General features: G+C 50.7%; 10 protein-coding genes and 2 non-coding genes across 12 annotated transcripts; 8 read left to right on the top strand and 4 right to left on the bottom strand.

The window, feature by feature from the left end:
- Window positions 1-1,823: 1,823 nt before the first annotated feature.
- Window positions 1,824-3,293, top strand: P153DRAFT_354835 (MFS general substrate transporter; the record flags this gene model as incomplete). Its single annotated transcript, XM_033666528.1, has 6 exons — window positions 1,824-2,135; window positions 2,195-2,499; window positions 2,545-2,720; window positions 2,775-2,865; window positions 2,913-3,246; window positions 3,279-3,293. The coding sequence occupies 6 exons, from the start codon at window positions 1,824-1,826 to the stop codon at window positions 3,291-3,293; spliced, it is 1,233 nt and encodes a 410-aa protein (XP_033526583.1).
- A 504-nt stretch (window positions 3,294-3,797) lies between these two features.
- P153DRAFT_394357 (uncharacterized protein) lies at window positions 3,798-4,824 on the top strand (the record flags this gene model as incomplete). The annotated part of the gene is made up of 2 exons (XM_033671307.1): window positions 3,798-4,390; window positions 4,452-4,824. The coding sequence occupies exons 1-2, from the start codon at window positions 3,825-3,827 to the stop codon at window positions 4,822-4,824; spliced, it is 939 nt and encodes a 312-aa protein (XP_033526582.1). The 5' UTR covers window positions 3,798-3,824.
- A 282-nt stretch (window positions 4,825-5,106) lies between these two features.
- On the bottom strand, window positions 5,107-6,497 carry P153DRAFT_284844 (MFS general substrate transporter; the record flags this gene model as incomplete). The annotated part of the gene is made up of 2 exons (XM_033663348.1): window positions 5,107-5,530; window positions 5,578-6,497. The coding sequence occupies 2 exons, from the start codon at window positions 6,495-6,497 to the stop codon at window positions 5,107-5,109; spliced, it is 1,344 nt and encodes a 447-aa protein (XP_033526581.1).
- A 1,182-nt stretch (window positions 6,498-7,679) lies between these two features.
- On the top strand, window positions 7,680-9,373 carry P153DRAFT_285250 (uncharacterized protein; the record flags this gene model as incomplete). The annotated part of the gene is made up of 4 exons (XM_033663386.1): window positions 7,680-7,877; window positions 7,930-8,004; window positions 8,053-9,060; window positions 9,113-9,373. The coding sequence occupies 4 exons, from the start codon at window positions 7,680-7,682 to the stop codon at window positions 9,371-9,373; spliced, it is 1,542 nt and encodes a 513-aa protein (XP_033526580.1).
- Window positions 9,374-10,235: 862 nt separating this feature from the next.
- On the top strand, window positions 10,236-13,006 carry P153DRAFT_334845 (uncharacterized protein). Its single transcript, XM_033665629.1, has 4 exons — window positions 10,236-11,020; window positions 11,090-11,554; window positions 11,602-12,192; window positions 12,241-13,006. Exons 1-4 carry the CDS (start codon window positions 10,327-10,329, stop codon window positions 12,870-12,872), a joined length of 2,382 nt encoding a protein of 793 aa, XP_033526579.1. The 5' UTR covers window positions 10,236-10,326; the 3' UTR covers window positions 12,873-13,006.
- A 981-nt stretch (window positions 13,007-13,987) lies between these two features.
- On the top strand, window positions 13,988-14,060 carry P153DRAFT_t38. Its single transcript has one exon. It is a non-coding gene; the product is annotated as a tRNA-Val (tRNA).
- Window positions 14,061-14,160: 100 nt separating this feature from the next.
- P153DRAFT_186398 (uncharacterized protein) lies at window positions 14,161-14,859 on the bottom strand. Its single transcript, XM_033662409.1, has one exon. The coding sequence runs from the start codon at window positions 14,736-14,738 to the stop codon at window positions 14,382-14,384; it is 357 nt and encodes a 118-aa protein (XP_033526578.1). The 5' UTR covers window positions 14,739-14,859; the 3' UTR covers window positions 14,161-14,381.
- Window positions 14,860-16,007: 1,148 nt separating this feature from the next.
- Window positions 16,008-17,095, top strand: P153DRAFT_364614 (uncharacterized protein; the record flags this gene model as incomplete). The annotated part of the gene is made up of 1 exon (XM_033667642.1): window positions 16,008-17,095. A coding segment is annotated over exon 1 (653 nt), but the record flags the coding sequence as incomplete, so codon positions are not given.
- An 85-nt stretch (window positions 17,096-17,180) lies between these two features.
- P153DRAFT_285112 (UvrD-helicase-domain-containing protein) lies at window positions 17,181-20,219 on the bottom strand (the record flags this gene model as incomplete). The annotated part of the gene is made up of 2 exons (XM_033663375.1): window positions 17,181-18,203; window positions 18,351-20,219. 2 exons carry the CDS (start codon window positions 20,217-20,219, stop codon window positions 17,181-17,183), a joined length of 2,892 nt encoding a protein of 963 aa, XP_033526576.1.
- Window positions 20,220-20,561: 342 nt separating this feature from the next.
- Window positions 20,562-20,650, top strand: P153DRAFT_t39. The gene has a single exon. It is a non-coding gene; the product is annotated as a tRNA-Gln (tRNA).
- A 544-nt stretch (window positions 20,651-21,194) lies between these two features.
- On the bottom strand, window positions 21,195-22,019 carry P153DRAFT_334837 (uncharacterized protein; the record flags this gene model as incomplete). The annotated part of the gene is made up of 2 exons (XM_033665628.1): window positions 21,668-22,019; window positions 21,195-21,622 (listed from the first exon to the last, which is right to left on the bottom strand). Exons 1-2 carry the CDS (start codon window positions 21,879-21,881, stop codon window positions 21,195-21,197), a joined length of 642 nt encoding a protein of 213 aa, XP_033526575.1. The 5' UTR covers window positions 21,882-22,019.
- Window positions 22,020-22,185: 166 nt separating this feature from the next.
- On the top strand, window positions 22,186-23,376 carry P153DRAFT_310912 (UPF0103-domain-containing protein). The gene is made up of 3 exons (XM_033664784.1): window positions 22,186-22,373; window positions 22,431-22,499; window positions 22,552-23,376. The coding sequence occupies exons 1-3, from the start codon at window positions 22,192-22,194 to the stop codon at window positions 23,300-23,302; spliced, it is 1,002 nt and encodes a 333-aa protein (XP_033526574.1). The 5' UTR covers window positions 22,186-22,191; the 3' UTR covers window positions 23,303-23,376.
- Window positions 23,377-24,525: the final 1,149 nt, after the last annotated feature.

Here is a 24,525-nt window from a genome sequence, read left to right as displayed (position 1 = left end):
TCACGTTGGTTGAAGACAACCGTTAATCTTCAGTGAATATACATGTGTTGGTCGATTATGCGATAGATTCTTGGTGTTTAAGCTGTAAGGCTCCTGATGTTATGCGTTAGGTCTATTCGAAGCAGGTGGTCTCATAGTAGTGATTTAACTGAGGTGTTCTCTCCTATGTTCTACATTCATCGTCAAAACTCTTCCACTCCGTTATATTTCTACCTGTCCAAGCTCTTCTTCTGTTTTTCTCGATCTCGACTTAAAGTAACTCTCTCGTAAGATCGAGCGACCAGACTTCTAGACTGGATGTTTATATCACTGGAACGCCGTCCATCAATTTCACTGGTATTTCGTTGAAGTGAATGCGGCCATCGCGTGTGCTTACACCCCAACTCTAAACCCGTCCTTTTCCCGCTTCGTCCCACGACCTTCACTCCTCATGCTAAGAGCTACGAAACTCAGGATGTTTCGGCCAACAGTGGATTACACAGTTTGGCTGACAGCATATATGTTAAATGCGAAACGAGTGTCATACGTGATCTGTTGTAGTAGCTTGATTCAGAATCAAAGAGGTAAGAATAAAATTCGTCATGACATCGCACAATCCGTCGTTCAAACTGCAGGAGAATAGAAGAAACTTACAATATTTGTAACCACTTCAAATCTCGGTCTTATCACTGGCACTCATCAGATTCACTGGACATCATCGAAGTGACATCAACGAATGCATGTATCATCTTGGCATGGGCAAGATTACCGTAATATACAAGGCCGAGACATCAAGTGCGTTTGACATTCTCGCTCCGTCATAATCACACGGCTGTTGGTGTTGTTTCCGTGATTTGTTGTACAGATGGAGGGGGTTATGTCTATATCAATTGCGTCGACTGACAGCGCCGCATCATTGATGGTCTTGTAATACTAACCATGACCTATTTAGGTTGTAGCCGGTGGAGTTACCTGCTGAGTCTCCCTAGATAAAGACAAGATAAACAGCTTGATCATGGATGGGTAGACGGCACGAAAGCTTCTCTCAACCTACAGAGTTCAAGTATAGGACCTACGACTAGCATACTCTCGATACTGTCTAAGCGCGGCAACATACAAGGCAATCAAGCACATAACTCTAGCCGTATCTCCCGTCCCGAAGGTAATCAGGTCGTCTGAAGTTGTACGTCGGATAGTTACCGTGTAACCCGTTCTGCCATCATGTAATATTGGACTAGACGTGTCACCAAACGGCAGATATATTCATTACTGAGGTCATACCCACATTTCGCGGGTGCCAATTTGCAGAAACTACTTACGGTTACACAGTGCAGTCTTCTGTGTCTCCACTCCCTGCGTTTCCTTTAGATATTCGAACTCGTCCGCTGCTCGCTTGCTCTGTCTCGGAGGATATCCGTTTGATCCCGTTCATATGACGCAGTCTGGCCGTTAGAAAATTGGGCGTCCGTCATCGACTCAATGAAAAGTCGTATTTTGTTGGACAGGCTTCTGACAGCTCGATTTTTGCATGTAATAACCCACATATTGTCCTGGTCATGTCCGTCATTAACACGTCCTACATCCCGCTTTCGATCGCTGTCAAACAGCAGTATTCCCATCGAGACAGCGTCACGGCTCGCGAGATGCGGCGAACCGATAGCTCCCGTCCAAAGGAGATCGATGACATATTGGTGTCATGTCTTTTTGAGCAAAGGTTTCATCATCGTATAGTCGTGGTACATATGTCGAATTTAGAGCAGATTCCAGGTATATAGGAAGGTAGCATCTTCTCCGGTACATGTCCACCATCCTCCAGAAGCAAATACCATCAACGTCTCCCCACCATGACTAAAAAATCTTCCAGTGACCTCCCGTCGCGTCGCACCTCAGAGAGTACAGCTGATACAGAGTCATGTTGCATCAAAGAGAATGAAGGAAATCGTGCTGCGTGGCTCACTGTCTTGGGCTCCGTTCTCGTCTACTACTCCTCCTTTGGAATCATGAATAGCTTTGGCTTTTTTCAGAACTTTTACACCAGCGACTTCCTCGAGCATACATCACCACCTACGATTGCCTTCATCGGCACGCTTCAGATCGCTCTGATGAACTCTCTAGCCGCCATCTCAGGAGCACTATGCGACTACTACGGAATAAAAGTGGGTAGTCTTCCGTCCGCACTGTGATAGAGGCTCGCTCATGCTGACATCCTCACCAGTATCTGTACATCGGTTCAGGAATCGGTACTATAGTTGCACTACTCGCTCTATCTTTTGCCAAATCTGGTCAATTCTGGCAGGTTTTTCTCGCCCAAGGCCTGCTGATGGGCCTTACCATTGCGTTTGCAATCCAACCTGCACTCACAGTTGTAGGACAACACTTCAAAGAGCGGCGTGCATTTGCTATGGGATTAGTCACTACTGGGTCTGCGTTGGGTGGTATCGGCTTTCCGCTCATGTTTGAAAAACTGCTCCCTGTCTTAGGGTTTTCCTGGGCATTGCGCGTGGCTGCTCTCAAGATTGCGTGAGTTTTTGTGATAGTTTCTAGGTTGGTGGCTAACTGATGAAGTGTTTGTTACTCTATTGCGCTGGGGATATCAACCAGCAAGCCGAGCGGTAAGAGTATTCGGAGGAACTGCGGCTCGCTGCTTGACTTTCGAGGATTTCTTGATACGCGTTACTCTGTGCTGTGTATCGGGGCCTTCTTCTGTCAGGCTGGTCAATGGATTCCAAGCTACTATATTAGTGGGTGATTGATGCTGACAATGAAAAGAAGTTAGTTGCTAACGTCCAGAGTAGAGACATACGCGAACGCCGCATATCCGGGCAATCCGATTGCAGATTACTTCCTTCCGCTTATGAACAGCTGTAGCGTTGTAGGCGCAGTCATGTATGATCCCTTCGCATCTTCACATTCTGGCTTGCTAACTTACACAGTGGGGGCCTCACGGGTGACCGTATCGGCCGACTCAACTCCCTCTGGCCCATGGTCTTGATGACAGGTTGTTCTTGCCTCTTCATCTGGCTACTCATCGACTCTCTGATCGCTCTAGTCGTCTTCGCCTGCCTCTTTGGATTCAGCACAGGTAATTTCGTAGCATTGATACCACCTGTCATCGGCCAGATCACGCCAGACGACAAGCTCGGGGCGCGGATAGGTGCTTTCTACAGCGTTGTAGCTATCTCGAGTCTTGTTGGGACGCCTATTGGCGGTGCACTCATCACGGATGATCACTCGAAGGAGGGATATCGATGGTTGATCTGCTTCGCAGTGAGTTTCGCTGTCCGCATACATGAGTACAGCTGGGTTGGTGCTAATTGTGAACAGGGAAGCGCACTGGTTATTGGATCGTTATTCATGCTCGGCAGTCGATTGCTGCATGATAAAAACTTGAGAAAAAAGTGGTAGGATGTCTTCCCAGTGCGAAGTCGATTTTAGTTGGTGAGGACTCTGGAGTAGTTGCTTTTATTATGAAAGGTTTACCATGAGACATGTTCTTTGTCAGGGCTGAAAGCGTGTATGATAATGTGAATTTGATGTCCAGAAAACACAACATGGAGAAGATACTGGGTGTAGAGGTGAGGCAAATGTCAGCACCACGGGTCTTTGTTTGTTCCCACGTTTCACTCCGCCGAAACATTTGGCTTTCCTGATCGACACGATGACGTAGCATTCTATAATATGCCCCTTACAAAGCAGTCCAAGCTTCCCCAGAAACATCTCAGCGTGTGACGTGAAACCTGATTTATCTTCCGAATGACTCTCTTTCCATAGATAAATAAAAAATCACCTCCAACACCAATCTTCCCCAAACCCAAAATCACGATCCCACCCGAAATCGAAGAAAGATGTCCACACGCAAATCAGGCCGCAACGCAGCCAAAGCACCTGTGAAATACACATCCTCAGCCTCAGGATCTGACTTCGAAACCTCCAAACCCAAGAAAACAAGCCGCACAAAGACCCAGGTCCCCGCGGCAAAGAAACGCAAATCTCCACCCGCCGACTCTGTCGCACCACCCAAGCGGCGCAGAAAAGACCCAGAAACACTCGCTGCGGAACACACCTCCAAAGTGCAAGTCCAAGAAGAAAAGGCACAGAAACAGGAGTGGAAGAAGAACTGGGGCACTTGGCTAGAAGACAATGCAATTCCCGACGAAGCGCGGGTTCTGGACGGTGAGGTGGCGGAGGAGGACGCGGTAACACAAACGGAGTGCTTGAAGAGTTATGGACTGAAAGCGGGAGAATTGGTGACATTGCGGCATGCGGAAAAACCGGGCATGTACGGAAACACGACGAAGTCATTTGTTGCGAGCGAGGTGAGGGAGCTGGCGTGGAGGAAGTACGGCATGCTGGCTGGAATGACGGCCGAGGCGGATATTTTGCAACGTGGAGAAGAGCTGTGGAAGGAGGAGTATGTCTATTCCTCTATGCTATCCATTCCATTCTATACGACTGGGCTGACTGGCTAGTAGACATAAAGACGACGCTGAAGTACTAACACAGAAGAAAAAGAAGGAGCAGACGCCAAAGCAGAAGTGGATTGCATATATTGCCGAGCACGCGGTTTCCAAGGACGATGGCGATGACGGTAAACTCGCCGATGAGCCAGAGATTGCGATTACGCAGACAGACTGCAAGTCCAAGTACAACCTTACACCACAGGATCTGGCGTGCTTACCGTACTTCCCGAAGAAGAACGCGGCGTATGGAAACACAATGAAGTTGTTCAAGGAGTCGGAGGCGCGCACCCTTGCCTTTCGCAAATGTGCTGTTCTTGCTGGCGTGGAGGAGGACGATGAGCTGGTATTGCTGAAGCGGGGGGAAGAGCTGCACGGGGGGGAGTAAATGGATGTACGTGTTCCATGGATTCCTGACAAATGGGAGGGTTGCATGGGTTTGGAACCAGCGTTCTACAATCCTGACAAATGCGTTGACTATAATGTGGAGCAAGCTGATGATGCAACATGATGGCACGATCCAAACCAGCTAATTCGTATAGAAAAGCATGGAAAGTCAGGAACAAGATTGAGTATTTTGGTGAGTGTAGAGTGTTGTGAGATTTGACCGTTCTACGTACATAATCTATACCTGACCAACCCACCTATGAAGCCTCCTAGCCAACCCAACTCATATTTTCACAAACAGCTTCCACTCTGCAACATAAAAGCGCGCGATCGTGAACACAAAAGACCCTGATAGCATCATGACACCAGCAAAAGTGTACAAACCCCAGAACTTGCCATCGTTGCCCACAATCGCTCCCCCAATGGGATTGCCGATTAGTCCAGCAAACGAAATACAGGAGAATAGAAGACCGACACGAAACCCGATCTGATCGACTCTGGAAATTTGTGCAATCTGTGCTGGCAGAAGAGAAACGTAGGCGCCTGAGGTGAACCCGTAGAGGACTGCGAAGACGACGAATGTTGCGTTGCTGGATGCGGGGATGAAGGCGAGGGTGATGACGCCAGCAAGGGTGCACCACAAGACTTGCATGTTATATTTTCCACCTTTGTCGGCGAGTGCGCCAGGGATGATACGTCCAAAAATGCTAAGTTTTGTCAGTACAGCAACATGGAAGAGAAGGGTTGGACTGACCTAGCCGAGTTCAGGATAGGTAGGAGATATGCCGACATATTCAAAGACATTCCGTGAGCGATGGCGCTAACCTGGATGTAATTAATGGGAATGAAGACGCCCAGGAAGAAAAGAAAGGCGCCCAATGTCAACATAACAAATTTGATATCTTTGAAGGGCTCGATGAACATCCTCACTGTAAGCTTTCGAGGCGTGGGCGGGAGGCGCGATTTGACAGTGATCATGGCGAGGAGCATAAGACCCAAGATCATGAAGGCCAGCGTACGTATTGTCCAGGCAAATCCGATCTGGGGGATGAGATGCGATGTCATGATAGGTAAGATTACGCCGCCTAGCCCACTGCCAGCGGCCATTATCCCATAGGCGGCACCTCTGTTCTTCAGGAACCAAGTCGGCACTGTACTTGTTGCCGCGTTGAAGATACAGTTTAAACCCAGCGGAGAACAGATCGCTTGGGCGAGAATGAAGTGCCAGTACTTTGTACAGAGGCTGGTCATCATGAGGCCCAAGACGTGGAAGAAAGTTCCGAAATAGAGAAGGTACTTTGGGCCGTGGTTGTCGCATACCCAGCCTACAATCGGCCCTGGGAAAAACATGACGAAGATCTGAATACTCGATATCCAGGAAATGGCGCTCGGCGAGTGATTGTGTAGCTGGTTGAGTTGGTAGTAGCTTTGGAAGACACCCACGCAATTGAGCCAACCGAACGAGCAGAATAGACAACAAAAAGCTCCAGCTAAGCACAGCCAGGCGTCTTTGCCGCCCTCGGGGAATTGGCTTGGATGCATCGGACTGATGATCTGGGGCGCTGCCTCAGCATGAGGTGTTTCGTGTTGTTTTTCGTCGGTGCGTGGTTGTTCGATATCAAAGTTTTGCTTATTTTCAGCCACTGACGGCGTTAAACTTGTCGTTGTCGACATGGTGTGGACTGTTCGAGGTGATTAAGGAAGTCCAAGGCAGTTTGGCTGATGCTTGGATCAAATAAGGTCGTTCAAGCTTTCCTTGGCACAGGACAAGGGGGGTTGGCAAGGAAGGTATGTAGGGAGATTAGAATCGCTGAACACGACTTAGAGGAAAGGCGAACTCAGATGCATGACGACGAGACAGTGCGTGGGATCGGGACGATTAAGTACTCGAACGTGAAGACTGCAGGCAGCGACGAAACATGTCAAGGGTCGGCGATTAAGGTTCAACGTCCATGAGTCCGGGTGTCAGTCGCGCTGTTTGAAGCGCGAATGCCGTTTGGGATGCTCCATAACGTCTCTCAACTGGTTAGGACGTCGCTTGTGTCGGCCTTTCAGACATCGCGAACGCCGAGCCTGAGGCTGACTGGCAACTTTGCGCAACACGTTGTTAGGTGCAACGTCTTTTGGATGGCGCCAATGCGTTAATCCAGCGGGTGCCTACTGTCGGCTAATTCGGAGATGTCCACGACGACCGAGTTGGGAGTGAGACCCAGCGGCTTTGGACACGGAGAAGTCGGACATGAGGCTCGTCTCCGAATGATGTCTGAACGAGGAGTTGGTAAAACGTGATGTTATGACTTTATGTTGCCAGTACTGCGCGCCTTGACAGATGGTAGGCAGGTTGATACCATATTATACATCAAGTCAAGCCCACTCTGGTATTCCCTGGTTGCGGTCCCTGAACAGCTGTCACAACCGAGAGCTAGAGTGTCAACACTGCGCATCTGAGAAAGTACAGGTCGCAAGGTCAGGAGCAGTACAGAGCAAGGGCAAAAGAAGTGTATGGGGTGCTTGTTAGCCCTTGCACACGTTGTAACCAAGAGCAGGAGCAGGTACATTATGTGGGTGTGGCTGATGTCTATATCTAAGATTCCAAAGTGGAGTAGCGATTGGCGCGCTCGGTTGAACGCGGTCCGTGCACTGTTCGCCATCACTCGAGAATCCTCAATCGCACACGAGAGTTGCACGCGCACAAAAGCCCCCCCACGACTCCCGCACATATCCCCATCACCCCGCCCCGCGGCATCGCATCACTGCAGACCATAAGGCTGCTGCCAAAAATCTTCGCGCCTCCAATTTACCCAAACTATTTCTTTGGCTCGACGCTCCCCGCTCTCCGAACCTCTTACGCTCAACATGGCAACCACCGAATCGTCAGCGCCTGTCAACGGCAACTACGCGTCACAGGGCTACGACAATTTTGGGTCTTCGCAGCAGCAGACCTCCAGCCAGCCCGCGCAACAAGCGCCTGCGGAAATCCCCAAGGATGAGGTCGGCTGGTACTTTGTCGAGCAGTACTACACCACCCTCAGCAAGAGCCCCGACCGACTTTACGTAAGTCACCCACTATTAATGGACCGATCTTCAATTGACGACAAGTCTGCAGCTCTTCTACAACAAGCGCTCCCAATACGTCTCTGGCGTCGAGGAGGAGAAGGTCAGCGTGTGTCTGGGACAGAAGGTATGATGCCAATCGCTGCCCCTCGATGCACGACTAACACGACGCTAGGCCATCAACGAGCGCATCAAGGAGCTGGATTTCAAGGACACCAAAGTCCGCGTGACCAATGTCGACTCCCAGGGCTCTGACGCCAACATTGTCATCCAGGTCGTTGGCGAGATCTCCAACCAGGGCCAGCCACACAAGCGCTTTGTGCAGACCTTCATCCTCGCCGAGCAGACCAACGGCTACTTTGTTCTCAACGACATCTTCCGCTACCTTGCCGAGGAGCCCGAGGAGGAGGAAGAGGCCCAGCAGGAGTCGTCCGCCAACGGCGTCCCGGAGTCTGCTCCCACAGCCGATGTCGAGCAGCCCGAGGAGCCTGTAGCTAGCGAAGAGAGCCCGAGCAAGGCGGATGAGAAGCCTGAGGAAGCTGCGCAAGAAGACCCTGTCAGCGAGGATGCCACTGCTGCTGCTCCCGTCGAAGAAGCTGCCGAGGCTGTCGAGACTCCTGAGGTTGAGGAGGCTGCGGCTCCTGCTAGCGAGGAGGCGTCGACCAAAGAGCCTGAAGCTCCGGCTGCCGAGGAGGCCACCGAGCCTGAGAAGTCTGAATCGCCCGCCCCTACGCCCGCCCCAGCTACCCCCAAGGCCGCCGCTCCCGTCGCCATGCCATCTGGTCCCCCGAAGCCAAGCGCACCCCGAACATGGGCCAGTCTTGCGGCCTCTGCGCACAAGGTTGCCACCCCTGTTGTCGCAGCGCCCTCCACCCAGCAAGCACCTGCCCAACCCAAGGCTGCGGCTCCCACACAGCCTGCGCCGGCGGCCGCGCCAGCTCAGACTTCGTCGCCTGCTCAGGAGGACTCACCGGCAGCCAAGGAAGGCGAGGCCTCAGGCTGGCAAACCGCTACCGGACACAAGAAAGAGCAGTCTCGCGTCCAGAACCAAGGTCCCGCCCCTGACGCGGACCAGAAGCGTGGCTACATCAAGAACGTCTACAGCCAGGTCGAGGAAGGTCCATTGAGGGCTGCTCTCACCAAGTTCGGCGAGGTTGAGTACCTCGACGTCAGCCGTGCGAAGGTCAGTAAATTCTCTCTACAGGTCGATACTCAGGGCTAACTTTGTGTTGCAGAACTGCGCATTCATCGACTTCAAGACACCTGCTGGATACCAGGCCGCCGTCGCCAACAACCCCCACACCGTCAACGGCGTCGAGCTCAAGGTTGAGGAGCGTCGCCAACGCCCAGAACAATTCCGTGGTGGCTTTCCCCGTGGTGGTGCTCCTCGTGGGCGTGGAGGTATGGGTGGCCAAGCTCCCCGAGGTGCTTTCCAGCCACGTGGCCGCGGCGGTTCCATGCGCGGCCGAGGAGGCCCTCCCCAAGAGTCTTCCTGAATGCGTCCGTATCGCTCGCGCATTCCTAGCACGCTTTGACTACTTACCTCTTCTTCCACAACTTCGATTACGACTTACTCCATTTCATCACGACTGACGGTTTTCGTTATGTGTACTGTACTCGGCCCTTCCGCGCTTGTATAAAAGTCATGATATCTCGAGGAAAAGTCTGGGCGTTCGCGTTCATCTCTGGGGTGTTTGAGCCCTTGCATAGCGAGTGGTTCCGTTTTTTTGCATTTTTTCTCTGCTTGCCTATGTACTCGAGCAGCTTCATGTTTGGGACACGGTCGTTTTTTTCTTTGCGCATGTCTTCGATACCTAATGTACGAGGATGGGCATCTAAGTGTTGGGGGTCAGGGTAAAGGTTATGGTGTAAGGGGGATTCGGCGCAGGCCAGGTTCGTTTTTACGGTCCTGTTCGGCTTGACTGGCGGCGATGGAAGGACGGAAAAGGCGCATGATGGCGATAGACGCGTCTAGCAGAGGGGTTTAAAAGACATCGAAAGTAAAGTACAAAGAAAACATTGCCCAAGCTACCATAGTGATGCACTGCTTGATGCTAACAACATCTCAGCTATCGCGCAAGCTAAGGGTGGGAGAGCATTTGATTGGCTGGGTGCTGTACACACTAATCAAGTCAATCGAGGGAAGCGCGGCAAGTAACCCTACCTGCATGCATTCTGCGTTCTGCATTCAGGATCGGCTCCAAAGTGCTCTGGAGTGGATTGAGTTGCTCCTATTCCTCGTGTTCCCCCGTCTCCACCTACTTGTTGCGGCCCTAGCTCCGTGTTCCAAGCGTTGCGGGGGGTTCGGGGGTTTCGGGTGGGGGTCAGGCATCACGCATCACGTTGTCAAGCTGTCGATCGCATCACCTGCGCCAGCACCATACACAGACACATACACTCGACACGCTCTGCCCCCTCGAACACAGTCCTCGATAGCTTTCCACCAACCATGCGACCCCTGCCAGGCGGCGACGTGCTGTCCTCATCTGCGAGGCCGCGGTCCCGCAAGTCAAGCGTCGATCACCACCACACGACCGCATCGAGCCATGTCCCCACCGCCTTCTTCCTGAGGCGCGAGGAGGAAATGGAGCAGTCGCGAGCTGCTTTCCAAAACACTGAGCCAGCAGGAAAGCTACGGGAGAGCACCTTTGGTGTACAAAGCCTAGCCGACACCCTGGAAGCTGCATTTGGGCCAGAGGGCACTGCAGCAGCAGACAAGACGGCAAAGAGTCGCAACAATGTAGGAGATGATGACAAAGGTACCTCAAGGTCACCAGTACGGAAGTTCAAGAGGAAGCTGTCGAACTATGGCGCGTCTGCTTCTCTCACGCCAACTAGCATCGGTGTATCATCCCCCATGCCTACCTCAGCGCTGCCCGGCACACCTAGATCCATGTCCCTGCACTCGTTGAAGCTTTCAGACGAAGAGTCCGCGCTCGATGATGTCGCAAGCCAAGTCGTCACATCAAGCGGAGAGGAGGAGGAGGAGGATGAGGAGGGAGGAGAGGGAGAGATACTTCAAGATGCTCCGAGTAGCTTTCCCCAACTCGTCATGCCGAGCATCCAAATGCCGACTAGGAGGCCGTTCACAACAAAAGGCAAAGCTATGGGGAAGCTGAAGGTGCTTGTTGCTGGAGAGACTGGTGAGCGCCTCTTGCTTCAACATACCTAGCAAGTACTACAGCGATACACAAGTGCTGACCACATCACAGGCATCGGCAAGACATCCCTCATCCGATCAGTCGTCCAGATCTGCCAAGATATCGTGCACGTCGACCCATTATCTTCTTCCAGTTCTTTCTTGCAGCTGTCGCCACCCAAGTCCAAGTCCCGTAAGAGAAAGGCAGATCATGCGAGCACCACACGCGTGACAGAGATACATGCCAGCACCAAGCCATACCCGCACTGGTGGACTGATGTTGAAGAGACTCGAGTCATTCGACGGAGGAAGAGCAGCATGGACGCCATTCTGGAAAGAAACATATGCTTTGTAGATACTCCTGGATACGCTCGGGGCTCGTCAGGGAAGGAGGACATGAGCTTGGTAGTCGACTATGTAGAGTCACTGTTGTACCAGACAGCTTCGATGACATCGATGGAAGAAAGCGACGTCCTGGGAGTCATCAGCGGCAACGGAGGCGTTGCGATCGACGTAGTCATCTATCTGCTACCACCAAGTAAGTTTAACCACTGCCCTTCGACCATCTTACTGACATCGAATTAGACCAAGACATCTCGCAAGATGTCGAATTTATGCAACGCCTTTCATCCCTCACTAACGTCATACCTGTCATCGCGAAATCGGAAACTTTGTCAGCACAGGAACTGATAGCCCTGAAAACCTCTATACTTTCTCGATTACAGGCTACTACCGTCAAGCCTTTTTTCTTCGGCAAAGCACTGGACGATGCATTGATTGCTGTGCAAGGCCTGTCGATCATGTACCCCGTATCCACCCTCTCTTCTTCTTCCGTTCCAGTATCACCAACCGAGCCTGATCAGTACCCCTTCACCACTCCAACGTACCCTCACGCGATATCGTCAACCGCCGGACCAGACAATGACACTATGGATGCATCTCTGCTCATGTCACCTGATTACGTGCAGCCGCTCCTTCCTTCGGAACTTACCACCCTGGTCAATCAGGTGTTCGATCCGGAGTCGATCTCTTGGTTACGACATTGCGCAGCGAAGAAATTCCTCGCATGGCGGCGTATAACGAAGTTACCGGGGAACTCTTTTGCAACACAGGACTTGCAATACCCACGCAGCCACAGGACTGCTTCACTGGGACTGAACGGCGCTGCTATGAACAGTAAGGATGTATATCATGTTGTTGACCGTGTGCTAACGCCAAACCCAGCATCTGTGTCTTCCTCCATCTTCTCTGCAGCATCGCCATCCGGAGTACTCGTCCCACGCTCAGGATCGCCTTTCTTCCCACCATCTCTACAGTCCCCATTCGCTGGTTCCTCGTCCTCCCTTGCTCAATCCGAGACCTTGGACCATCCGACTGATTTCTCGCTCACGCGTTATAATACATATGCCCAGGGCGATCAACATCTGACCGAAGTCCGAATAGCAAAATGGGCAACAGACCTCCAACGCAGTCTGCGCAACGAGCGCGATCGTTTCGACGACTTGCAGCGCAACGAAAGAGCCACATGGTTGCTCGAACGCGTGGGCGAAGAGGTATCCCGTGGTACTATTGTCGCAAATCTTGGTGGACCGCCCAGAGCAGAGTGGGCCGTCGTTCGCTGTGGCGATGAAAAGAAGGGTAATCAAAGGTATGGCAAATCTGTGGGCCTGGACTCTAGGGACCCTTTGGGTCTTTGCGATTTCAGCGACGAAGTTAGGAGGAGGGGTTTTGTATTTGTCAAGGTTCTGGGTGGTGTTAGTGTGCTTGGTGCTGTTCTACTTGCGCTTTTGAGAGGTTGGGGAGTTGAGATGCCGGAGGGCGGAGTCTGGGGTTGGATTATGGGGAAGACGGAGTAGGCGGGATTCTGCTTTTCGAGCTTGACATTGGTGTTATGATGTTCTTGTCTGCGTTGGTGTATGGATTATACCCATATTTTATAGTTGATTATTAGGATTCTAGCTTGTTTACTACATGTCTCTCGGGGTAATGGACTGACTTCAAACGTATTTCTACAAGGCACATTGTATCAGAAAAGAAATCCCCACCAACGCAGATGGTCGGTGTGTGATTGTTGGAATATACAAAAAAGAGCTGCAATCACTGCAGAGAATGGGGTAATCGGCAAAAAAGATACGGGGAGGATCGAACGGCAAAGAATGTGGACGAACACTTTGCGACCATGGAATCGAGCCCGGCGACGAATCGAACTGCCCCGAGAGTTGCGACAAGGCTCATGATGATGATGGATACACAAACGTATCTGAAATACCTAGGGGTAAAGGATCCAATGCACGCCAGCTTTCACGGAAAAGTGCGCAAGCAGGCAAAGGTACATCTCTGAAGCCGCGAACTTAGGCCGGCGAAAGAGAGTCCCAAATCCGCCAGGAAAGATAGAAGAAGCTGAGATGGCCTTTGATCACGTAGCGAAATGGTGGTGGCGCACTGGGATGATGGAAAAGAACGATTTTCATGTGGATCATATGGCTCCTCGCCAGAGCCATTGTACAATGGAGGACAATGTAGGCCGAAACATCAGCCCACCCTTTTCGTGGTCGATGGCAGCTCATTCATTGGAATCTCAGCAGCACTTAGATTCCACGGTAGATAGTTATGATTTTTGCGTGTCTTAGAAGAATTTCATCATCATTTTCCATACCAAAACGCCAGATGCCGCGCTTGAATTACAACGTACGGAGGGTGTATATTCAAGGTGGACCTGGGAGGGGGTGGCTGGACGCTGCACCTCTTATTCGTTACATGCAGTGACGTAAGCAAATTGATTTGACAGCAGAAAATCTTAGCTATAGCTGCTGGCTTGCATATGCAGGCTCCACCTTGGATATACACCCACCGTACGTTGTATAGTGTTGCCAATGCGCAACTGAAGATGACACCCTGTCAGCCCCGCGTAGCTCTCTCATTTTGCGGACAATAATATATTTTGTAATACAAATAACAAACAGCAAAAAGAGGCTTTGTAGTGTAGTGGTCATCACGTCAGTCTTACACACTGAAGGTCCAGAGTTCGAACCTCTGTAAAGTCAGTTGTTCTTTGGTTAGTATCGAGCAACCAAGAGTGAATCTTTTTGCTTGTTGCAGCCCGCTCTGGCTCCTGTCTTTTTGCACCACCATACAGCGTGTATACTTCTACACCCTGGTTGAATCCCAGTAGGGCTCTGTTACCATCGCCATTTGCACTCATGGTGTGTTCACGTGTTTTTCTGATGAAGGCACACGTCACTGCATCGGTCACGGGCAAACAAGTAGCAAGCTGCTCGACAAACATCAAGTCTCTACTCTCTTCCTACTCACTTCGCTCAATAATGCGTCTGTCGTTCTACAGGCTATTGCATCGACAAGAAGGTTCACGGACAAGGTCTCCCTGGCCTGAACAACGTTATCGCAAATCCGGACCCGGGAAGGAAACAGACGATGGCGACTCCTACACCACCTACAACGTCCAAGGACTGGTGCGATTGGCATGAGAGTATCGACCCCGAGCGGGAAAGCCTGACTTGGCTGAAAGGCTTCGGGATGTGGACTCTCCAGAGTTGCTTTTCGACGAGCATAAAGACCTGCTGCAGAATTACATAGGGACTACTGCTATAAGGACGATACCGGCAATTGTTCTCATTGCAGTCTCTCTCAACAACCATGTGGCACAGCACAACCTGCCTTGTAAGTCTGTTATATCCCTTTGCGGCGGTCTCTTGTGATAACATGCCCGATAGTTAAGTTCTGTTGGAGTCACGTGTCTACGTCTGAGGCCATATCTGACCTATACATGGCGCTTGGAGCGTGACCTACCAAAGAGAGGGAAGATTGGTTATCGATGAAGCCTGGATTTCGTGCCAAGCAATGTTCCGTATGGGAGAGTACGATCCTCGAGAGGTATAAGGACATACCATTCGTCCCAGCAACTGCTAGTCAAAGCTCCATACAGTGCAGAAGCAATCTGTATACCCTACAGAAGAGTAGACAAGGCCTCGCTTAACAATGAAATAAACCCCAAGCTTGCGTTCGGATGCCTTACCTGGGCCGCACGAACCTTCAGCAACGATAGAGAATCGAAGAACGGGGAGCTTCTCATCCGAACGGATACAACAAGCTTCGTTAGAGAGCTATGCACAACGAGCGAAGAACTGTATGACATATTGTCTGGCTTGTATCTGAAGCCACGATCACGCACGACATGGCGTACCTTGAGCCTTATAGCTCTCAAAGCTATCCATGACAAGAGGAGATCGAGTAAGCAGTATGCAGGAGTATTCTGGGGCAAAGTACAGAAGATGAGGTCTGGACAGGAAGGATTCCTGGCTATGGTCGAGAAGGGGGGCGAAGAATGAGTCCCTATAGGACTACATAGTGTTGGTGGACAATAGCATTTCATGACGTAGACATGCTGAGAATTTCGAAATTGCAAAATACTACCTACGTCCTTTTTGAGATGGGCTTGCGACCGAAAGCTGCATGGCCATTGGGGTCACTGCAGTGACCATCCTGACCCAAATGCCCCTCGTAGGGCTTTTCAAGTGGAGCGATGCCCGCCAGAGTAGTTCGACCTTTGTAGGGTACAACAAACGGAAATGTTTATGGAGTGGTAAGCCATCGCCGTCCTGTCTTCTTCACACTTCCTCCCATCTGTGTGCTGTCTTACTCTTCATCTTTCTCCAGTGACTGCCATTCATCTATCGCCTTACTGAGCTTAGCCCTCGCTCGCTTGAAATCGTTCAGATCCTGTATGGTTTTCTGGACACCTTTTGAGAAAGAGGTAAAGACGCTCAGATGGAAGATCATCACGAGCATGGCATTCCGTTCTGGAATCAACGTCACTAGGACTCCCGACCTTCTGCGCTCCACATTTGCTAATGTAAAGCAGACATCATAACCACTCTGAGGGGTTGTTAGCGTTGGAGCGTGAGAAGCGAGACGAGGGGGAAAAGTGGGCTCTCGGTTGAAAGCAGCCCCTCCCCACATGTCGACTTCGCCAACGTGACTAGGAGAAGCTCAAAGGGGATATCAGATCAATATTGATCTCGGCTTACAGTTCACGTGAGAATCATAGGCAGCCCTGAGTGGTTGCTCAGAAGCACTGCCTACCACTTCTGCCTAAGGCCCCATGACATAGTTGCGTTAACTCCGGCGAGCCTCAGGCCAGCACTTGCACACCCTCACCACCACCACTACCACCCATCTCCCCAACCCACAATGCTACATCAACAGCTACTCCGGCCGCGCGCCCTGCGCTCCGCCACCGTCGCGCAGTTCGCCCGAACATACACGTCCAAAACTGGCGATATGCCTACGCGCACAATCCCCCTCCGCACGATCATCCGCCAAACAACCCTCCGCGCAACCCCAACAACCCTCCAGCTCGCATACCCCCTCTCCCCGCAATTCGCGCCCAGGCCCCGCTCACCCTCGCCCCCACCGCCCTACCAAACGCGCGGTATCTCCGTTCTCGCCCCACAGAACCAATGGACTCGATTTAGCACCCCGTATACACTCTCTTCTGTCCGCACCTTTGCTTCCACGCCGCGGATACGATTTCCCGCGCAGCCGTCTTCAGCACCATCGTCGCCGAGCGTTGAAGAGGCCATAGAAGAGATCCAGGAACTCTACGGCACTGCGCGCGACGAGTTTGAGATTGCGGCTGAGGAGACGGAGAAGAACACTACGTATGCGCCGGACGACCGCGCGGCAGCGAGGGAGGAGTTGGATAAATTGTTGGAATACTACCGTGGGGTTACTGAGGGCGCGGATAAGGGCGTTGGTGAGGAGGTCAAGAGGAGGGTTGGGGGCAGGATTAGAGAGTTGGAGCATGCGGTGCTGGCTATGGAAGAAGCGGCTCTACATCATGATTAGACGTGGATGAAGATTATTGTTTAAGTGTACATGAGCGTGTACAGATTATGATGTATAGTAGAGATTACGATTTCGTGTGTACGGCGTTTAGCAAATATCATGTATTGTGTTTATGTACAATATCATGAATTTATGGTATATCTTGATAAAGACAACGAAACCTACGCCACATTGTGTTGATATTGCTGAGCTATCAATGACCACAACACTTCTACTCGCAATCCGTTTACCTATTGTCCAATACAGCATATAATCATACTTTCCATAACTCCAAGCCAATGCATTTCCAAGGACACACCTCAAGACGGTCGCGGCTTCGGCATCTGGCTATGTTTCACACTCCACCCCTGCATCGTCCTCCGTGTACCCAACGTCTTCCTGTTTGCCGACTGGGTTTGTATCTGATCCATCGATGTTGTATGGAACGTAGAAGCAGGTCGAGATGCAGTCGTGGAGGTGAACGTCGACGATGAAGTCTGCTTCACTGGTGTTCCGATTTGAGTGTCTTCGTCATCATCCAAAAGCTCAATGACTTCCCGATCCTGTGGCCGAGTAGGCGAGCTCAGACAGAGAGCGTGTCTTGCATCCGATCCGGGTTCAGCCCTTTTCGGCTTGCTCGCCATAGGTCGAGCTTGTAGTTTGTGGCTGGGCATCGAGAGTGACTGGAATCCGCCGGAGGGTTGCGAGATAGTTGGTCGGACATTGGAGATGTCATTTAGAGGAGTGTAACTTGACAGTAATCGAGATCGCTTTGACGAAGGAACCTCCAATGGAGAAACGGGGTTTGTCTCTGAGAGGGTGTTACCAGGTCTTGCGAAGAAGCTTGTGATAGAACCTTGACCTGCTGCTCGAGGTTTGGCGGCCTTAGCCCTGACAGGGTTTGTTCCTAGTGTTCTGGTCTCTTTTTTGTATGTTGTTTTGCCTGATTCCGCATCTTGAGCACTGGCGAGCATACGTAGTGCTTCTTGCTGTATGGCTTGTGCATCTCGGGCGCTGATAAACCCACCCTTGGATTCTATACTGACAAGCGACATGTTGCCTTCTGTTTTCTCAGTGATTGACATACCTGGAACGGAGAACCCGCCAAGCGCCGGCTCGATCCTGCGACGTTTGGACAGTTGCGAGTCAGTCCCGTGTTGGCCAGATCCAAACCTGTCATCGTAGGATGTTCCCCAAGACGAATTATCTCCATCAATCTCATCCCTTGTGGCTGGGTATTTTGCATCCTCTAGGTGTTCCAAGAGATGACGAGCAGCCTCAATGGCGGCGCGTTGCGGACAAGGTCTACCGAGGATTCGTGCCAGATCCGAGATGACGTTACGCTTGAAAGCGATGTCTGGTCCTCGCTCGCTGAAGTGTTCTTGAATCTCGTCCTCTGAGATGAATTTCGATAGAGTTGTGGATTCTTGGTTGGACTGTTTGACAGGACAGCTGAGATACAGTAGGGCTTGCGCGCGCGTCATGCCCACGTATAGCAGTCGTCGTTCTTCATCATGGTTTTCGGCCCTCGAATGTGGGATAGAGCCGTTGTAGACTGCAGGAATGAAAACAATAGGCCATTCGAGGCCTTTTGCAGAGTGTATGGTGGAAATTGTAACCTGGCTCACTTCTTCGCCATCGTGTCCCTCAACATCTGTAGCAAGCGCAACGTTTACCAGGAACTTTGACAAGATATCGCCAGCAGTGTCTTGTCGTTGTTCGAGACCTTCCACTATCGGTAGCGCATCATCGGCCACCTCGTCTCCATTGGAGAGTGCAGTGGCCATCTGAGTTGCCTGAGCAACTAATTCCTCAACGTTGGCCCATCTGTCTTTCCAATCCTCCTTGTATGTTTGCTTGAGATACGATTCGAATGATGTCGATTTTAAGATATGGGCAATCAAATCAAGGAGATTCCATGCCTCGCCTTCTTCAGGTTGGAGCCTTTTGTGTGCTGTATTAACTAATCGGAAAAACAAATCAATACCCTGCACTGCGGGTGCAGATAGTTTCGTCCTGGGCCTTTTGTTTCCCTTTGCAACGTCAGAGACAAGCTTCCAAAGAGAGACCTTCCCCTCCTCCGCCTCTTTCAGTAATGCTTTGACCGTCGTGTCCCCGACCTTTCGGGCAGGCGTGTTGATGACTCTCACTACAGCATCGTTGTTGTGTGGGTTGCTGATGACTCGCAGGTAGTTGAGAACGATTTTAATCTCTGCGCGGTCAAAAAAACGCCTACCTCCCACCATACGATAGGGGATGCCTGCTCGTCCCAGCTCTCGCTCGATGGACAACGAAAGAGCAGCAGAGCGCAGTAAGATCGAATAGTCGTTGTAGTTCAGTAGCCCGCCGCTAAGCACTTTGGTTCTTTGTATCTCATCGACGATCCATTTTGCTTCGACGTTTGCGTTGGCAAGATGGCGGAGAGTTGGTTGTTCACCAGCGCCATGTGTAGCAACCAGGGCTTTCTCAGGTCGACTCTCATCTTGTTCTATGACCGCTAACGCCAGTCTGAGAATGCGACCCGAAGAACGATAGTTGTTTTCAAGGTTGATAACGATTGATTCCGGGTAGTCGTCGCGCATACGGAGCAAATTCTTGAGCTCAGCGGAACGAAAGCTATAGATACTCTGATCCGGATCGCCCACGATAGTAATCCGTCTCGTTTGTTGCGCCATGAGTGACATCAGCTCGTATTGGATGTTGTTGGTATCTTGGTATTCGTCGATGAGAACAGCTTGAATTGTCGAAACGCATGATGGCGCACGTCGCAGTAACTCCACGCATCGCACTAGGAGGTCATCATAATCAAGCAGGTTCGACGCCTTCAGATGCTCTTGATATGATAGATAGACCTGTGCGAAATCGTTGTCGTCAACTTTCTTTTTACTCGCCGCAAAAGCCTCCGCCGAGATACCTTTCGCTTTCAAGCCAGATATCCGCGATCGTGCATGGCCTTCTTCAACCATGTACTGATGACGTGACACGATACGCTTTATTATTGCCTTGCTGTCATCGGTGTCTGCGATTCCGAAGTTTTTATCAATCCCAATCTCTTGGCCGTACCGAGACAGGAAGCGACGTGCGACAGAATGGAAAGTCCCAAGAATCAGTTTTGACTCGAGTTTTTCGCCTACAAATCCTTTGATCCTCTCTTTCATTTCACGTGCTGCCTTGATGGTGAAGGTACACACGATGATGTTCCATGGCTGAAGTCGTTCGTGGTTGATGTGATATGCGACGCGTGCTGTCAGCGTCTTCGTTTTGCCAGAGCCCGGTGGCGCAAGAACCTGCAGGACATTTGCAGGGCTTGTGACGGCGCTTCTTTGCGCATCGTTGAGCCCTTCCAGCAATGCGTCCATGGCGGTTGACGAGACAAATCGTGTCCCATGTCACAGTCGAAAAGACGACGCGTGAGGGGTGAGGCAAACGGAACGCGTCTAGTACACGTCTCACGTGCCGATAAGATAGGGTCAGATTCCATTTATCTCAAAGTGACCCTCTCAATTTACTTTCGCCACAAAGAAAATGAACCAACTAATACTTTGCCGCTACCTTAGTGACCACTCCGAGCCCGCATGCGGCACGCTGACCCGGGTGCACCAAGAAGAGACTTTGACCAGTGGACTTGACTGAATTTTGTAGCAATATATACCATGCTTTTTGAAAACCATCAATCTCACATCGAAGTTCGATCGTAGTTTGGTTGTGTAGTGTAGTGGTTATCACTCCAGATTTTGACGTGTATGTTTCAAAACTTCTGGTAACCCCGGTTCGAGCCCGGGCACGACCTTTTTGCATTTTTGATCTTGGCAAGCCTCCCTCGCTGCTGGCCCATGGCTTTTTTTGCGATGATAATTCTTCGAGTCACATCCACGCGACATTACTCAGTAGCTAGAGCGGGTTTTGATACTTGCGCAGACGATGTGGACCAAACACTGCTGTGCGAGGCTGGAACATCAGGACCCTCACCTTGAAAACACTCCCTTTTACCGAGCAAGAGCGGGATTGAGAGACTGTAGCCTCTATCTAAGTAGACTTCTGATCCTTTGATCTTTTGATCACGTGTGCATGCATCGGTACGTTGAGCATCTGGTTGATAAGAGACGTTTGATTAATTATACTTCCCGGTCCTTCTATGTACACATGATAACTACCAGCTAACGTCAAAATATAATTGTATTGTATGCTCTTGACGAATGAACGCTTCCAAACCCCATGCAACCTGTCGCTACCTTTGAACATAACAATACAAAACAGCGCCGTATCAAGGAAAAGTTATTGAGAACGAGCAAGATAATTCACAAAGAAAAACAATCACTGTATATAAACCCAAGCTACCACCAACGCCTTGAATTTCTCCCTGTCGTCGCACACTGCAAGCAATGCCGTGTAGTTGATACTACAGCACAAATTCCACAAACATTCTTCCCACAGTCACTGCAGGCGAATGGGTTGCACTCTACAGCGCCACCCACATCCGTGTCAACATCCATACCATCGCCTTCGCTCTGTAATGGCGATTCGCAGTCGTCGCAGCGTGGCGACTGTACCACTGTTGGATAGAGCTGTAATTCGGAGGTAAATATCGGTGTTTGAACGGGTGGTGCAGGCAACTGTTTCCAGAAAGAGTGTAGTGTCGATGTTTGCGGTTTAGAGATGACTAGAGTAGGCTGTTGCGCGGGTAGAGCATCGGAGGATATTGGCGCGGCGTGTGGGTGACTACGCTGTGCTGCAAAGAGTTTGTCGAGAGTGTTTTCTACATCTTGTCAGCTACTCAATTTTCATTGCTACGCGGAATGCAACATACCATGGATGACGCGCTCCTCAGGCCGGTTGTCTCGAACGCGCTTGCACGTCCTATTGCCCCATTCGCCGCTCTTGACGCGACTTGCGTTTGTAAAATTCCAGCCATGTGCGTTGGAGGTCTGTGGAAACGGTGTGGGCGATTGAGTCTCGCGCGTCGAGAAACTGGAGATCGAGACTGGAGAGGCGTCCGAGGAACGCTTGCGCTTCATCGTCATGGTTTCGTATGTGCTGTTAAGGATAGAAATGTGAAGTTTTGTGGATATGGTGCAGTTGTCTAGTGTCGTATGTATGGAGAATTGGCGCGAAGAGGCTTGGAACCACGAGATGGGATGGATAGTCAGTATAGTGATGATGCCATGGCTGAAGTCGACGCGACTCTCTCGCGACGCGTTTTAAGAGCTAGTCCGTTTCAAGCGGCTACCCCACAATAGCTACCCCGCGACTTCCTCCACTGAACCCTCCCGGCTTGACCACATAGAACGCTCATTTGAGATCTTCTCTCTGACTTCAAACTCCACTATCATCATGGTCACGCGCAGGCCTACCCATGCCGGCTCCTGGTACACAGACAACGGACAGCTCCTTTCACAGCAGCTCGATGGCTGGCTAGCAGCAGTCCCTAGCTCCACAACTCCTATCGGCTCAGCGTCTTCACAGCAGGGCCAGGTCTCCATTCCCACGCCCAACGCTCGAGCAATCATCGCACCGTAGGCTCCATGATAGAGAATAGTCGTGTAGAATGCTCACGGCTCATGAACACGCAGGCACGCTGGCTACTCGTACTCCGGGCCTGCTGCTGCATGGGCCTACAAGAGTGCGGACTGGGCAAATGCGTATGTTTAGTTCCCTTGGTGCAGCATATATTCCTTACCAACTCCTCGCTAGTAAACGCATCTTTCTTCTTGGGCCCTCGCACCACCACTACCTCACTGGCGCTGCTACAACCGCCTGCAACAAGTACAGTACACCACTCGGAGACCTGATTGTCGACACGAAGCTTGTGAAGCAAATCCAGCAGCAGTGGGGCTTAGAGACCATGTCCAGACAGGTTGACGAAGACGAGCACAGCTTAGAGATGCACTTGCCATACATCTACAAGATGCTGTCACTGAAGAACGCCGCTTTTCAAAACGACCCAACTTCTGTACCCTTGATCCCTATAATGATAGGCAACACTGATGCTAGTACCGAATCTCGCTACGGCTCTCTACTTGCACCTTTTCTCTCCGACCTATCCAATGTCTTCGTCATCTCCTCCGACTTTTGCCACTGGGGCTCTCGTTTCCGCTATACGTACTATCAGCCTCCGGGCGATTCTTCTGCATCCAACCTACGGTCCAGCTCTCGCGTTCCACGCGACTATCCGATCCATGAGAGTATTGCAGCAGTGGACCAAGAGAGCATGGATGCCGCTGAAAGTGGATCGCACGAGGCGTTTCTCGACCAGCTGCGCGAGACAGGGAATACAGTATGCGGGAGACATCCCATTGGAGTTTTCATGGCTGCTGTGGAGGAAGCAGAGGGGCTGTCTGATGGGACAGGCAGGTTTAAGTTCTTGAGGTATGAGAGGAGTAGCTTAGTGGAGCACGTACAAGATAGTAGTGTGTCGTACTGCAGTGCTTTTGCAGTGCTTTGATGCATCGCTGGACTGAATTACGAAATCATCAGGTAAATAGATGAGGTATTCAAGAATATATTCATCAAAGACACAGTCGTGAAGTACCCGTCTTGCGAGTGGTTATGATGACTGCCTATGTGATATCAGATTCTAGTTCATCGAAACGTTGCAATGCATTACATCCTCCTGTAGTTGCTTTCTTCCTTGCCAAACATTAGTGACTGCTACTGGTGCTCTCTACCGCTACCATACGTTAATCTTGGTTTTCACAAGATCATGATAGTATGTTTCGAACGGAGTTGAACAACTATTCCATTACTGCGTCACCCAAATAACAACTTCTCTACAATCGTAGGGAACGAGTATATCCATCTACCAAGAACTGATATTAGACCAGTTCTCCAGTACAAAAAAACATGACGAAACGCGAAGGAAGAGTCAGATGCAAGAAGTTTATTGTAGTAGCATTGTATGTCTCAATCAACCAACTAAACGACAATGTCACGTTTAAAAGACTCCGACAACCTTCCGATTTTTTATTTTGAGGTTATCATCAGTAAGCCACAAGCTTTGGGTGGCTTGTCTAGTTCGAACATCGTTGAAATGGGTATGAGCATATTATTAACGCGCTACTGGTACCATAGGTACTCTTGCATGTTCAACAAACATGTCGCGTTTGTATAGTTGGTGTCTACAAACCAATCTGTATGGTAGAGGCTCCGTGTTGTGCGTATCATATTCTACTGCTCAGGAGCGAGACAGGGTAAGAATGTATGTGCGCAAAACGTAGTGGAGGAATTTTAGGAAAGCGAGTTATGACGAAGAGAATGGAAGGTAGAACGACGATAGTAATGAGCATGAAGATCCAAGGAAATTAGAGAAAAATAGTGTGCGCAGCTGGTTCAACAAGCTTGTTCCGAAGATAATCGCGTTCTGTAAAAGAAAGCCGGAATATGTTACCGTGCTGTCTATGACGTGCTTAGGTTTCGGATCAAAGCCAACTTCGCCCTATGTCCTCATCATCGTGTTTAGCCGCGATCTGACTTCGTCGAAGCCGTTCGCCCGGGACAAGATTCTTGGGGGAAGCTTAACTTCACCCTGCATGTGGGGTACAGCCATGGCGCACGTCAGTGGAGACGGCCCTGCATCATGCGGCATCTTCGGTTGTGTCGTCAGCGCTCGGGTCCAAAGCCATACGATTGGCATGGAGGCATGAACTTGGATAGAGTTACGTAACAGCT

This window comes from Dothidotthia symphoricarpi, assembly GCF_010015815.1.
Source record: "Dothidotthia symphoricarpi CBS 119687 unplaced genomic scaffold P153scaffold_5, whole genome shotgun sequence".
NCBI lineage: Eukaryota > Fungi > Ascomycota > Dothideomycetes > Pleosporales > Dothidotthiaceae > Dothidotthia > Dothidotthia symphoricarpi.
Note: the sequence above shows the minus strand (reverse complement) of the source record. Positions and strands in the feature narration are given on the sequence as shown.

Coding starts and splice junctions, on each gene's coding strand:
- P153DRAFT_186398 (XM_033662409.1), bottom strand. CDS start 14,738: ATGTTATCACAAGAGACCGCCGCAAAGGGATATAACAGACTTACAAGG.
- P153DRAFT_310912 (XM_033664784.1), top strand. CDS start 22,192: ATGGTCACGCGCAGGCCTACCCATGCCGGCTCCTGGTACACAGACAAC. Junction 22,374..22,430: donor GCTCGAGCAATCATCGCACC/GTAGGCTCCATG, acceptor ATGAACACGCAG/GCACGCTGGCTACTCGTACT. Junction 22,500..22,551: donor AGTGCGGACTGGGCAAATGC/GTATGTTTAGTT, acceptor ACTCCTCGCTAG/TAAACGCATCTTTCTTCTTG.
- P153DRAFT_334845 (XM_033665629.1), top strand. CDS start 10,327: ATGCGACCCCTGCCAGGCGGCGACGTGCTGTCCTCATCTGCGAGGCCG. Junction 11,021..11,089: donor GCTTGTTGCTGGAGAGACTG/GTGAGCGCCTCT, acceptor ACCACATCACAG/GCATCGGCAAGACATCCCTC. Junction 11,555..11,601: donor CATCTATCTGCTACCACCAA/GTAAGTTTAACC, acceptor ACATCGAATTAG/ACCAAGACATCTCGCAAGAT.